General features: G+C 36.2%; 2 protein-coding genes across 15 annotated transcripts in view; one reads left to right on the top strand and one right to left on the bottom strand.

Moving 5' to 3' along the window:
* Nucleotides 1–453: 453 nt before the first annotated feature.
* On the bottom strand, nt 454–11,402 carry LOC106159921 (protein ELYS-like). The gene is made up of 20 exons (XM_086995604.1): nt 11,256–11,402; nt 10,706–10,867; nt 9,804–10,063; nt 9,419–9,548; nt 9,042–9,185; nt 8,571–8,642; nt 8,164–8,272; nt 7,775–7,903; nt 7,354–7,438; nt 6,934–7,096; nt 6,465–6,603; nt 6,047–6,137; nt 5,681–5,774; nt 5,193–5,254; nt 2,494–2,619; nt 1,958–2,048; nt 1,548–1,637; nt 1,207–1,347; nt 853–957; nt 454–554 (listed from the first exon to the last, which is right to left on the bottom strand). The coding sequence occupies exons 2-20, from the start codon at nt 10,839–10,841 to the stop codon at nt 454–456; spliced, it is 2,268 nt and encodes a 755-aa protein (XP_086851730.1). The 5' UTR covers nt 10,842–10,867; nt 11,256–11,402.
* Nucleotides 11,403–11,468: 66 nt separating this feature from the next.
* LOC106173481 (uncharacterized) overlaps nt 11,469–15,678 on the top strand; it is a 56,706-nt gene continuing 52,496 nt past the window's right edge. For 3 of the 14 annotated variants that reach the window (XM_086995210.1, XM_086995216.1, XM_086995222.1), the window contains exon 1: nt 11,476–11,807. In XM_086995210.1, the coding sequence (XP_086851336.1) occupies nt 11,783–11,807 (25 nt within the window). In that variant the 5' untranslated portion in view covers nt 11,476–11,782. Of the gene's footprint in view, nt 11,808–15,678 lie in introns of all 14 variants that reach the window. The other 11 variants (XM_086995219.1, XM_086995213.1, XM_086995218.1 and 8 more) reach the window with 9 other exon arrangements.

Raw genomic sequence — 15,678 nt, 5'->3', positions numbered from 1 at the left:
AGATAATTTATTTGTGATTCTGTGTGTAGGTTATCTTCTGGATATCACTGAAATAACCCAGTGGGAGAGGACAGAAATGAACCTTTTGTCACAAACTCAGAAAATATCCATACTCAGATAAGATATATCCATGTGACATTCATCATCCTCCTCAGATCAGTACATCAAAATATCTCTCATTCTCTATTTGTGATAAAGAGAAATTGCTCAGTATGTGATAAAAGTGATTTTTAATCTCTATTAAAAAGCATTATTCACCAAACTAATGAAACTTTTTAAACATCTAAAGGAGGAGGTTAGAATAGGATAAGTAGGTTAGGGAGATAAGAAATATGTTTTTGGGGGCGTGACGTATGAAATAAAAATCTGTATCCATGCTCAGTCCAATTATGTGTGAGACAACTGCCATGATCAGATTGCACCATCTGAAAATCTCTGTGTCTGAGACAATATCTACCTGTGCAGTCTGCTAATCTGTTGTCGCCTGGCCTGGTACTCATGGCTGAGGACAGAGGCAGGGTAACAGTACTGGCCACTAGGGGGAGACTCTGCTTCTGTAGGGAAAATGATTGAAAATATTACATAAAGTAAACCGCCTAAAATGTATTAGCTAAAAAAATTCTAACAGATAAAATGAATTAATACATGAATAATTAACCTTACAAAGGAGAGAGAGAGAGAGAGAGAGAGAGAGAGAGAGAGAGAGAGAGAGAGAGAGAGAGAGAGAGAGAGAGAGAGAGAGAGAGAGAGAGAGCGGCAAACAAATATCAAATACAATCAATCTTTTTATAAATGTTAGAAAACATCGTTTTGTAATCAAAAAGTTCAATTCAGGATTAACTGCAAACATACCATCAAACTCTGGAAGTAAGTTGTTACTAAGGCACCAAGACACAGCCTGGTAGAACTGATTTATCAATGTCACCACCCTAAACTTCATGTCCAAGTCACCAAGACCTGCAATTATATAAACATAATTCATAATTATGTGATGGCAATTTATTTGTGTGTAGGTTCTCTATGAATAACATGAGATCATTTGTTTTGATCACAAAAGATTGTTCAGAATGAAGTGACACTGCCTCTGTAATAGGTGACAGTGTCAATGTGTCCCTTTTGTCACAGTGCTGTAAATGATCTGTTATAGTAAATTGTGCATTTTGTGACTGTTGTACAGAGTGAAAAAAGTATATAAAAAATACTTACCTTGGCTAGTAGAGGGTCCAGAGTTGGTCATCAGCACCTGGACAATGGTCTGCAGGTTGGTCAGTTGGAGCTGGTGCTGGTGGAACAACTGGAGCCCCTGCTGCTCTAAGGGCATCCCCGAACAGTCATACAAAGGCACACCTGAGAGAGGAGAGAGGTGGTGGTTCATAAAACGAGGGTTTTCAAAGAAAAAAATGAATATAAATGAAAGGGGATTAATAAATACATGGAAATAACAATCTGGCAAAGAAAAACAATAACGAAGTAGTCTGAAAACATTATGGGATGAAGGTTAGACAACAACAACAATAAAATAAATAAATAAATATCTGAATACTTACACAATTTGTCCAATGAGTCTTTCACTTGCGCCACTTTGCCCCAAGCCCAGTCCAGAATAAACCGCAAGGTGCATCCTGCATGAACAAACTCTGGAATGATGTCATGATGGTTTATAGGTCACTCAACTTTGTTATCCATACAAGAAACTTAATAAACTTTCACAGAAATATCTAACTGTATTCTCATGTGGAAAATAAGAAAACAAAAAATTTGATTCAAATCAATGAAAAAATGTCAAAGACATGTTTTTCAACTTCTTGTAACCAATCAAATATATATTATTCCAAGTCTAACATGTCTCAAAATTAGGTGAATAGAAATTGAGACAAAAATGACATTTCAATAGCTAATTTCAACAGATCAAGGACTAACAGACATGTCTCTGCGCCTCATTACATCACTTTCCTACCTCCTTCTGCAAACTGGGAGACACACGATGTAATGAACCCTGCGGCACCATGGTTAAGGGCAACAGACAGCAAGTTTTCTCTCTGTGCTTGCTGCAATGTAAACAAACACATCTCATTCACTCTTCAAACAAATGTTTGTTCATCAGTTTCACAAAGAAACTTAAAACCTAAATTTTATCAAATTTGACCTAAGATAAATAGGTGACATTCCAATTAAATAATCTATTGCACATATTCCTGGAAACATATGCATCCTATACATATTTTTACTATACAAATGCATACTATACATATACATATGATAAATATGAATACTATACATACAATAAATATGCATGCCATACTTTTGCAGTCCACACAGACACACACGCACACACACCAGACCAAAATTTTAGTCAAATGTGACACTTGATAAATCAAAGGCATTGCAATCAAGTAAAACATTGCCCTTATTCTTGAAAACATATGCACATGCATACTATACAAACACAAGCTATATATATATATACACACATATATATACAAATATACATACTGCAGTCAAGTTACTAGCGGCCAGCTCGACACTCTTGGGTAAAAGTCCAGCACCGAGGCAGGAATTGAACACTTCAAATGGCTCCACAAGACCAATGGGACCTCTCCAAACAAGCTGAGAAAGAGCCTATAAAAATAATAAGTTTGGTTATAACTTGCTTAAGTGGAAGAAAACCTCTCACCTCTTTCTTAAACCCCAATATGCATATGTAACAGGGTTACAAGATATCAAGGTATTGCCTCAAGTATTCCCGCTTTTTCAGTCATGTGAGAGGATATAAAAGTTCCCCGCGCCATACTATTCTTTGTTATTTTGGGTCAGTAGAAGTTCGTCTGATGTATGTGGAAATTAGAATAAAGGACCTTTTGCTTATTTACAGCATAGTCAATTTGTTGTTTTATACTCAGCTACAAATGGCGCAGTCGACAGGATTTTGCTGACTATTCCTGTTTCCAATGTTATATTTATGTGGACATTGATGAACTCTGTGAGATCTAAACTTGGAGAAAGATGCAACTGATTGAAAACCTGACCCTTCCTTTACAGTGAACGGAATGTGCTATTGTTCAGCAGAGAAGAATTTTCACTGTTGTGATGTCTTGGTTTGCGATCAACCAAGGTGAGACGAAGTAACAACTGTAATGACCAGCACTGCTATTCCGATACCATAATTCAGCCAATAACTCTGTTCATTAACTCTGTATACTTTCAGACTATTCAGAGGCCGCAGATCGTCATTTACTGTCGTATGAATTGTTGGTTATGTGAAGATACACGGAGTGCTCATTATGCACCTTCAGAGAGACTTTTTTTACGACATTGGTGGTATCAGAACTCTTCTCGTCAAGTATTGCCAACGAGTGCGTAAATATAAGTGTGGAGAGCTACCCATGTGGCTTGTACACCCTCCTTCTGACCGTGACATCCCTATTTGCACAATTACGAATAGGAAGGAGATAGACAAGTCCCCGAGAACGTCCCTGGCGTAGGTTTGGACAACCCAAATTTTTTAATTTTTACCGAGCAACTGCAGGCTTTTAACTTTTAAGGGATCTAAAAGGTTTTTAAAGAGTTTTTACCCATCTGCTGTGTCTTATTTTAACAACAAAAATGGAAATTTATAATTTATTTATTTATAATTTATTTATAATTTGTAACCCGAATAGCAGTCCAATTTCCCTTTTATATGAATTTTGTATTTATATATTAATGGCTGAATAAACTCTTATCTTACCCATCCCCCCTGAAATCCCCATTCGTACGACCACGAAATTGGAGGACACAGACAACGACCCGAGAACAGCCCAATTATTGGAAGTGATTGGTACTTCAGGTGAGTTAAAAGACCTTCCTCGATAAGAAAGAATGAAGCCTTTCCAGAGATCCTGGAAGAAGCTTAAGGTGAGAGATGATGTTTTGTATCACAGGAATCGGTTGGTAATACTGACAGCTTGGCAAAATAGTTTTTTTTTTACTTCTCATGATGATATGGGTAGAGATAGAACACTTTTTACTTTAAAAGAATGGGTTATTTGGCCAGGCATGACTAACTTTGTGAGAAACAAAGTAAAGAATTGTAGGTCATGTCAGCTGGAGAAGAGCCCACATTTACCTGAAAGAGCTCAAATGGACCACTTAGTTGCTTCACAGCCCATGGAATTGGTGTCTATGGATTTTTTAGGGCTAGAAGAATCACGGGGAAAGATAAGTAACATCTTAGTAGTTACGGATGTGTTCACAAAATATGCATGGGCGATACCAATGAAGAAAGAGTCAGCGGAGACAGCAGCAAAGGTACTTCATGACAATTTCATGGTGCATTATGGGTTTCCATTGAGACTGCATAGTGGTCAGGGGCGAAACTTCGAGAGTAATAAAACAAATGTGTAATATGCTTGATGTGGAGAAGTCTAGGACAAGTCTTAATCGTCCAATGGGAAATGCAGTTACTGAACGGTTCAATAGAACTTTGATAAGCATGTTTCGTACTCTCAGTGATGAACATAAGGAAAACTGGAAAGTCCATTTGTTTTCATTAGTACATACATATAATTGCACTGTGCACGAATCCACTGGGTACAGCCCCTTTTACCTAATGTTCGGGAGGGCCTCCAGTCTTGGGGTAGATGTAATGTTCGAATTGTACACAGAGGACGAGCATGAAGACTATGATGAATACATAGGTAAGGTACGAGACAGATTGGAAACAGCCTATGGAATAGCAAACAGAAGAATGGAAAAGAAAAGATCTGACAATAAGAGTAGGTATGACCTTCAGGCGTGTGGTGTATTCCCTCAGGTAGGAGACCGTGTTTTACTGGAAAACGTAGGTATTAAAGGTAAGCACGAATTGGCCAATATGTGGTGGAAGGAGGTATATGTCATTGTTGGTCAAAAAGATCCTAATATGCCTTTGTATATTATTCAGCTGGAAAATGGAAAGGGTCGATATGTTGTTTTATACTTGTCTACACATATATCACAGTACTGCTTAAAATTCTCATTCTTATTACTAGGCTGCATTTACAGTAAACAATACTTAACAACTTATGCCAATTTTTGCCACAGGCTTCTAATCTAAAACAGTCAATGGTATAATCATCTTGTTAAAGTTTATTACAACACATTAAGTAGCTTAGAATCTTTTTAATGACTATGCTGTTTTATAAATCTTCAAAAACGTATGTCATGTCCCCTACCTGTCTCTGAATTCCTAGGAATCTTGCTTGGATGACTCCTGTCTCTGTCACACAAGTTGCATCTAGAAATAAGACATATTTTAACCAGCAAAAAATAAAGTGGTGATAATGAGTTTTTTTTTTCATCTTCAGTGGTGATGGTAAAAAGGTTTTCTTAGACTAAAAAGGCTTTAAAAGTTATCTTCTACCTATAAAACATGACATTTTCACCCTACATCTAAATGTCACATCAATATTGGTAGGTGTTACAGCACTTGCCACAGCACAACCCTACAAGAGTTAAACTGACCCCTCATTTAATTGATAATAAATACACAATTGGGCTGATAAAATTTTGTAAAATTAGTTCAGTTCTTGGCTAATTTCTGCTAGACATTGGCGTCTCAAAAGCAAAAATAAATAAATAAATAAATGATAAAAAAAAAAAATAAAAATTATTTTTCTGTGCCCCAGTTTTCCCAGGAGTGACACACCAAGCTAATACTCACTGAAGGCTAAAGAAGAGGGGAAGAACTGCAGCTCTGGTGGAGGTACATAGTGGGAGAGGTAGCGAGTTACTGTGTCCCAGTCCACATGGACAGCCTGGAGGAAAAAACACAATGTGTCACAGCCACTGTCTCAACTAACACACTTAATGAAATCACTGTCTCGACCACAACAATATCATATTTGATGTTACACCAAATATAACACCAACTCTACAGTTAAAATCAGATGGCATAAATGCCTTTACATTGCAGAGAGTTCAACACAAAATATGAAAGAAGCAAATATTGACTCCAAGTAGCTGTTACTCAATTTTGGTAAAAATGCAAATACCAGGAAGCTTTGTCCATACTGCGGAAAACACTTACCAATATGTCATCTGGCTCGGTAACCTTGACAACACTGTCTAGAGAAAACATGCCAAAAAATGCACACAAGTCTGGGTGGGCGGAAGAATATCTGAAAAATAGGCACAGCTTGTATAAATACAAATTTTATAGAATTCTACGGATCAAATTCTACATATATTTATGTGAATTATTAACTGTTAATGGCAAGCTGATAAAAAACTGTTAGATGAGCAACCACGAAATATCCACTTATTCTCAACATTGCCTCAAACTAAAGATAAATCCTTTGTTTGGTTGAAATTTTTACTTGTCAACTACTTCACATTTAATTCATGCTACAAAAAAAAAAAAAATAATAATAATAATAATAATATCTAACAAAAAATCTAGGTCACATTAATTATCACACCAATTCAGGTCACATAAATTAACCTACCTGACAGCCACAGGCATCTGGGCATGGTACCAGCGGTTCATGTCAAAGAGGCCCAGATAACAGGTGGTCTTGCTGGGGTCTGCCGAGGACGTCACCTCCCAGGCAAATAGACACAGACTAAGGTCTGGTCCATGAGCACCTGGGGGAGAGGAGGAGGGAAATCATGAAATATGACGCTCCAATAAATAACATAAGCCATTTAATTTGAGATGTGCAAGGTCAATTTTTAGTCTTATTCATGAATTCAAGAATTTTAAGATACTTGCCTACTTAGTATCATTTGTGTATTATACATCTTCTGCACACAACTAAATACAACTTTTCAGTTAGGATAAAAGAAGACAAGATCACAGGTAAAATAATGCCCATTCATTTCATGGCAAAATTGAATGAATTTTTTGGCCTGAATGAAAAAGAAAAACATTTAGTCTCAAATTCTTATGAGACTCCAACACAATTGTTATATCACCTTCATCAAAGGAGTCCTCAGTCTCTATCCTGGGAGGTCTCTGATATCTTTGGTTCTCCACAGTGAAACATGAGATCACACGACTCCCCACATTCTCGTGGTAGGCACTTAGGTTGGTCGTAAGCAGCTCGTGTTCTAGTCTAACTCCCACAGATAACAAGTCCTGAAAGTGAAGATATATTATGGAATAGAGGGAATAAAGTAACAGGGGTTTCAGAAAGGAAAGAGATAAAATAGAAATACTTGATGAGAGAGAGACTCATATATATACAATTTATATATATATCTGATGCCTTGGTCCAATTGACCCTTGGCAACTTATGATGTTTGTGTAGCATAGGAATTTTAAAAATACACAATACATATTCACTGTAATGTATGTATATTTGCCAGATTTGTTGTCTAATTCCTTTTCCTCACCTCATATAGCACACCATAACTGTCATACCATATCCTGCGCTGGAAGGAGAGCTGATACAACTGGACTGTACTGACAATGTCCTGCCTGAAGAGACCAAAAATATATTACACTTATTAATACAAAGAATACTGAATATAAAATATAAATCTATAACTGTAATATGAAAGTTTATCAAAGTCCTATATATAATGAAGACAAACACATTTGAGGAAACCAAGAAATATTTCAACTGACAATTTAAATATAAGAATTTTGAATATAAAATATAAATATACAACTATTATTTGAAAGTATATACAGGGTATATATGCCTAATGGCCTGTAGGGCATAACTCTACTTAAATGATTGTGTTAGGTGTGACAGTGTGTAAGATGTGACAGTGTGTTAACTGTGACATTATGAGCAAGTATTGCACTCACCCTGCATCAGACGGCAGAGGCCCTCTCGCGACCCAGAGGTAACAGAAGTTCCGCGGATCATTTTCTGGTTCTTGGTAGGCAAAGTGTGTGATGGGGCATACGTCGTCAATGTCTAACTTAGAACTGAAACTGGAACAGAAATTAAACACAGAATTTTTCTTAAACAAACAAATGAAAAATAAACATAAGTTTTAGTTATTTAAATCCATTTTCTTTTGGACCAATGCAGTGTTTGGTTAACTATTAATGAGCTGTCACCAATTAGGAAAAAAACATTATTTGTCTGAAGAAAAAAGTAGAAATGCCACTTGCAAAGACATTTTGATAATAACATAATGATTTATCATAAGATGCAATTCAACTTCATTATTCTTAAAGGTCCCACTTACTCTAGCACAGGTTCATACAGCCTCCACATCTGGAAACAACCAAAGTTAAATCCCACGATCAGAGTACCTATAGGGTGAACAAACTTCAGGCTGGTCACAAATACCTCCTCTGGAATAAAAAAAGGATGTGATTTTACAATGCTTGGGTAATTTTAAACACAGCAGCAAAGCTGTCAAATGTACAGAAAAAATGCAGAAAATAATGATGCACAATATAGTCTACTGTCAATTCTGATGCAATTACACTACGCTTATTTACAATAGGGTGAACAAACTTCAGGCTACTCACAAATACCTCCTCTGGAGTTAAAAAAAAGTGATTTTGCAATGCCTGAGTAATTAAAAAAATATAAAAAGATGAAATAGTAAATAAAAAATATGAAATCAGAAAAAAAAAGCTCAGATACCTGCAATGTAGGACTCTAGCAACTCTCCATCAGGTTGGACATATTGGAATGTCCCTCTGACTTGAGCATTATCTGAAAATACAGACAAAAAAGAATATTTTAATCAGGAAGAAGGGCAATGAGCATATTTCATATTTCATATTTCTAAATCTTTACTTATTCAATTATTCCTTACACAATGTTGGAGCAACTTGCTCAGACATAGGCAGTTATCATTGCTGTATAAAAGATACAGGGCACTCTCATTCTTTGATGTAAATACTGGCCTCATCCCACAGACTAGAAGCATGTAAAGTTTTTGCTGTTACTGGCTACTGTTGCTGCTTTGGGTCAGTAGAATGAAAGTACCATAAGGTTTTAAAGTTTTTGACACAGATGGCATACTTGAAGAATACTCCCCCCAAAAAGAAATGTACTACCACGGGCCTATTTCACTAACTGCTAATTCCTTAGGTTCATGCATCATCTTACTATTGAGATGTAGCGCCAGAATCTCTCCTCTTGTCAGTGCATCATCTCTGCGTCTCATCACGTCACGTGCCTTGGTCGTAAACACATGTAGCGCATGCGGCAGAAGCTCATCTGAATCATCATGTGAATCATCAAGACACATATCTAAAAAGGAATAATAATTAATTTTAATAATAACAAAAATAAAAAGGTATATAATTTTAATACATTTAATGGTATTACTTTATCATGTGACAATGTGCTGGGTACCTTAGAGTATTAGTTAACTTCTTGTTGGGGTTTCAACTAAATATATGTAAATAAACAAACAAATAACAATGATAATAAAAAAAAATTAATCTAAAGAGAAGCAATTAAAATCTACTACAGAAACCCACCAATCAAATACAGGTGGCCATATTGTGTTCCCACGGCAACCACTCCACAGAAACATCTAAGGTGTTCCGACAGCACTTGCAGGGGGGCCTCAGTGGCCAGGACATTGGTAACTGGTTCTACTGCTGTCACCTGGGTGAAAATACCAAGATTAATATATACATGTTATTTACACACATAAACATAAAATATTTATTACAGTCTTGTAGAAAATTTAAATAATCTGCACAAATAAAAACTGATCTTTATTTGAGTTCAAGCTTTTTATCCCATATTAATTAGGACAAAACAATGCCAAATCTAACAAACTTTCAAAATCTCAAAACCATTTCATCTATAAATTGGTATAAATTCGGCAAAAAAAGACAGCCCTTTCATGACTCTTACCTTGTGCATAAAGTCCACAGCCTTTACAACTTTGGACGTCTTAATGTCGAACATGCACAGCATCCCAGCATGCACCCCTGTTTCTAAACCAATCAGAAGCTTTGGAGCATTAGCGAAGCTGTATTCTGCTACGCAGGTAATCGTGGGACTTCTTTCTTCTTGAAGAACAGCGCCAAACTTCCAAGCTGCCTTTCTGGCTCCTGTGGCAATGTTCACGACTTCCAAGGCATCTCCTCTTGCGATCCAGGCTAATCTGCCACCTGCAATGAAAAAGAGATCATTTTAGTAATTTCACTTGAGGTTACAGTACAGAACAGGGGATGTGTCAGTGAATATTCTGACACCAGACTTTTTGTTTTAATTTTTTCTGAATGTATTTCTTAATTTTTATCTATCTTATTTGTTAAAAATACACCCATGGTGACATATGCACCGTTCTAGGAAAAAAATGCCAAAAATCTTTTACACTTAAGACATGCTTTTAATTTACCTTATAGCATCAAAGTAAATATTATCAGTGAAGTAAAGATCTTTTGTCAGATGCTGCAAAGTCAGTGAGGAAAGTTGCAGACACATTTTTGCCTTTTCATTTTTTTCCTCTTTCAATCACAAAGAAGAAAGAGGCCAATAATTTTGTTGTTTTGAGATTTGTAGTGCCTTGGGGTCAAAGTGCAAAGGAAACTGCACAGAACCAGATATCTAGGAGATGTAAGTGCAGTTAAAAATAGCATTCTGCTTGAAGGCACTATACATATTGAGGATGTCTTTGCGAGAACGGTTCCAAGAAAGTTCCTGGAAATCAGGTGATTGACTAACATCGACGCAAGGTAAGTCAAGTAATAATTTGAACACTCTAAAACACATAGTCTAGGTGCTATAGATTTAAAAAAATCCATACTTACTTTTCATTACACCTGACAAAATACACGATTGCGATGGGTCCTCATTTGCACTGCTTCTTCCATTCTCCAGGCAGTCCAGGGAGGCGGCAGCAAAAGGGACCAATGCACTGGTATAGTTTGCTGGAATATCTTTCATCTTGGATTTGAGGAAAATGGCAGTCGCTGTCAACAAGGTAAAAATGGATGTCAGTTTAGGAGGTATTGCAGAAAATAATTAAAATGTCATGGGGTTTCTACACTTTATCTAACAATGGAAAATGTGTTTGCAAATGATAAATCAACAAGACCCTATATACGATTTTTAAATGATATATATATATATATATATATATATATATATATATATATATATATATATATATATATATGGTATAATGTGAGAGTAAGGTAACGATATCTTTAGGCCGCAATAATAAACCCGATCGTCACCGATATACTTCGCACTGTGGCAGATCAAATATTACAATGAATTTGCTTTATTTGGTAACTTATTTAATTCTGCAATTTGAGATAGACCTATATTTTCAAAAAATTCAAAAGTTCACCTTACCTGACGGAAGCTAGAAATCAAAATCGGTGGTGAAGTATGTGACAACTACACCTTGATCTTTATCGCAATGCTAATCCTTACTGGCCGCCGCCATTTTCACTCTGCACGTGGCTCACTTTTAGCTATCTGCGCAGAGTTTGACGCATGGCGGAAGTCAGAAACATATTGCAATTTCTCAACAAAATAAGAAGAAATGGGCACTACAATTATCCTGAGGGTACCTTAGCAAAATGCTTTATTCACTCATATGTATAAATTTCCAGGCTTACATGTGAATAAAGAGAAAGAAGCATTCAGCTTTTCCACCTCTTGTCCAATGACAAGGACTTTTACGAATTTTGAGAAACATTCGACCATTGGTTGAAACAAGGGAGGTCAAAGTAGGTCAAGTGAGCATGTAAATTTCATGGGATGTGTTAGAGAGATCGGGGAGAATCTTCTTTAGATACGCTGGGATTATTAAGCTTGGAAGATGACGCCTTGATCAAAAACCGCGCACAAAATATAAACTACGTTAGAGGTGCAACATGGACAAGTTAGTGCTTCTTGAAGGTAAGTGATCAAGTTGTTAAGAGTTCTGGATAAAATTCTGAAATAATTCGTCCAGTCAGGTGCTGTCGTCTTTCTCTGGACCTCCAAGTCGGTGAAACTCGATACCTCTCTTGGCTGTGACTGGGTTTATGATGAACTGCTGGCAGCGCGAACTCTTTGTGTGCCCGTCCTTTTCAAAGGCCAAATGGACCCAGTTTATATTGTCGCGGACAGTACTGCTGGGTAGGAATTTAAAGACAGAAAACAAATGTTTATTTAGAACCAGCCGAGGCTAGCCAGTGCAGATGAGTAATAATTGGTAATATTGATATGCACTATATCAGCATATGTGTGGATACAGCGTCATGATGAGCCATGTGATCAATAAAGAGATAATTACAACTCGAGTATATTTCCCAGATTTTTGAAACATGATTTTGACAAAAGCATACTAGTAACTATATTCTTCACTGAGCCAGCATATTTTTTTACATGATCTTGGTATTATTTCAACAAAGCTTTCAACACACTTGTCATTAAACTGGCCAAGCTGTAAATTCCTCACTTATCACACTATCACATCTGTAATATTTGTAAATTGAACCTTGAGTGGATTATAGGCCACTTGTGTCTCTCATAGATAGCAGAAAGACTTTTGTTTGTATTCATTTACTAGTAGAAACTTGTATCCAGTTTTAGAATGTGTGCAATAATATGGTTAACGTGATACGGTAATGACTCGATTTTTTTATTCAGAAGAAATTATCTAACTTTCACTTTAACCTTGGTTGATTGATGCAATAATTTCAGTCTTTCCCAAAATAAAGCCAAAATCATATTTCATTTCGGACTTTGTGGTAGTGCACTTAGTGATCTATGACCAGTTATACTATCAGATATATTTTAATCAAGATACATATGCTTGATATTGGGTGCCACTCGCACTGAAGATGATGCTTATTTCATTATCGGAAATTGTGTGCATTTACACTGCAATGTGGCCTGGCTCTAACATAGATTGGCATTGATGAGAGCTGTGTAGTACTTATTTTACACTTGTGTTAGGTGTTTTATAAAAAGACAGTAAAAAGGTGTATGAGAAACAAGTGATGGGGAGTCTGAGTAGGAGAGAATGAGCAATAGAAAACAGATGAGAGAGAGAGAAATAGAGAAAGAGGGAGGGGCAGCTGGAGATGGAGAGAGAGAGAGAGAGAGAGAAAGAGTGGAAGAGGTGAAAAAGACCGCTCAGGGTAGCTCCTAATGTTGTGTTTGTGCTTAGTATATTGGTAAGTTTTGTAGATAGACCAAAATAAAAAAAAATATAAGAAACAAGAGAAAGGTGCGGGTAGGACAAAGAGTTGGGGGGGGGGGGGAGGCTGGTTGCCCCTATCCAGGTGCAGTATGAATGCTGGCAATATTTTACCTCACACCTAGTGTGGGGGTGTCATGGAAGCCATACCTGCCAGGATGACTCATAGGATAATATAAAGTATACATGTATAAAATGTGTAACTGTCCAGATACAGGGAGTAATTAAATAGACATGAGCAAGGCCATTAGTGCCACTGTGATTTTCTTTTGTGGCAGGGTCATTGTTATGTTGCTAGTCATAGAGTATTTCAAAGTAATCGTGTTAATGTATTAACGAGTGTGAATATTTTGGCAAGGAAGGGGGTATTTTTAGGTCTCAAAATGTACTGAACAATAGTAAAATCAAGGACCTTAGTGTTCGATATCAAATATTTAACCAGATTTTAAAATAATTTTCTTTAACCATTGGCCTCACCACAGAAATGTTCTTCTCTGTATATACTTTAATTATCTCTTCAAATGCAATAAAAAAAGAGGAAGAAAAGTGAGTATGCACCTGTTTTAGTATCTTGTTGATGCTGGTGTTGATTGAGGAGGCAAACAGTAAATGGTAAAGGAGTCTTGCACCAAGAAGAAATAAGAAGGAATGGAAATATTATACAGCAGGCAAGGATTGCACTACTGGTAGATATGTCAGACCAAACACATACTTTTTCTAACAGCAGCATTTTTCTTCATACTATTGTATTGTTGATGTGTTAAAATAGATATTTATTCAGAATGAATCAGACAAAATAAAATGAAAGTGCAGGTGTGGTATCAGTCATTGCTATCTGTGACAGCTAATGGCATATTATAAATTTGTGAAATTATAAATGAATGTCAGATTTACTAACATGCAAACACTCCACACTAAAATGTGTAGGTGTAAACTGTTGTTATTGGCTAGGTTTCTTCTTTGTTGTGGTCAGTTCATTATTTGTTTATAACTCCCCTTATTGTGGTCAGTGTTTAATGCAGTCCCATTTTAGGGTCATATTATTAAATAGTGATGGTAAAAGGCCGATAAATTAGTATTCATTTGATAAAAGACTGGGACAGAAAGTGGTTTAAATGCTGTGGCACCCATTTTGTGACAAGTACATGGGTTTCTACTTAGAATTCAGGAGAAATATATCTGATAAACTTGAAGAGAATTTAAATAGTATGTTGCAAAGTGATAAAGAATGTTGTCAGTGCTTTATTATTTAAAATTGCATTTAGTAGGCTCAGACTTAAACTTATTAAATTTTACAAGGTGTTTTAGATGCAATGATGTGGTTGGAAATCAGAAACATGTGAATATTGACTACTATTGAGACATCATCTTTGAAATTGGTCTAAAGAATCATGCAATTCATGGAGCACCATGCAATAATTCAGTAAAAAAAAACTTTACTAGTAAGTATATTGTCTGTATAATGTCTGTAAATTTAATCCCTCATTTGCTTAAAGAAAAAAACTCTAAAAGGTTAATGCCTTGGTAAATATTGACAAAGGATCAAGTTCTGAGTGCATGTACACCTTGTGGAAGTGAAGGTCTGTTTACCTGCAAGAAAATTGTCCGGGTCATGATGTGATGTTTTATACCCCGTTCACACTACAGTTGCCAAAATGCGCATTTCTATAATTCGGATTTTTCGTAAGGAATCCGATTCGGTATTGCGTTCACACTCGCTAAGCGAATCCGAATCCCACGTTGAAAATTTCAGGTTTAACTTCCTGTTTTGAACACTCGCGCATGCGCCGCACAGGAAATCTTAAAATATCAACAAAAATTTGTGACGACAAATGCAACTCAAAAGACATTCCAGCATTCTTGAGAAGTATAAGGTGGCAAAATAAGTTTGTTTCCTCATGTTGTAGTGAGTGGTGACCTCCAAATACGTTTGGTGCAATCGCTAAAGTAATAAACCAGCGTTCATAGATACCCGCACTTATCTGCACACATGCGCAGTAAGATCTGTACAGGTGTCGATTCCGGTAAGTTATCCGGATCGCGCTTAGAAATCCACCTCGCTTGCAGGATTTTGAAAATGCGCATTTTCAAAATCCTCTTGCGTTCACACTACTGCATTTATTCGAATTGTGACCTAATTCGCAACTTATCCGGATAACTGAGCATAGTGTGAACGGGGTATTAGATTTGAATTGTAGTTGTAACTAGCTAACTTGTAATTTGTGTAATTTAAACATTTAAGGAATGATAAATTCTAAATTTGTCATCAAGTTTGTGAAAAGTTTTTTCCGTCTTAATAAATTGAGTGCATGAAGATATATATTTTATTCAGTGAGTACCGTCTCCCCAATTATTATAAGATGGGTCATGTTACTCCAGATAATTCTATTTATTTAGTCATTCTTATTGCATCGCATTATTCTTACATTTTCTCATGCAAAGATGTCACTTGCAAATGAAGATTCTGTTACAATTGAAAAATGATTCATATGTTTACTAGTACCTTCATTCTTTTTCAAGACATTCCAGATGCTTCACTCACAGATTAATCATTCAATTACGAGTAGACATTTGACTATTGTG

The sequence above is a fragment of the Lingula anatina genome, chromosome 9, assembly GCF_051362555.1.
Source record: "Lingula anatina isolate TDL-2025a chromosome 9, LinAna3.0, whole genome shotgun sequence".
NCBI classification, from domain to species: domain Eukaryota; kingdom Metazoa; phylum Brachiopoda; class Lingulata; order Lingulida; family Lingulidae; genus Lingula; species Lingula anatina.
This window is presented reverse-complemented; position numbering and strand designations above follow the sequence as displayed.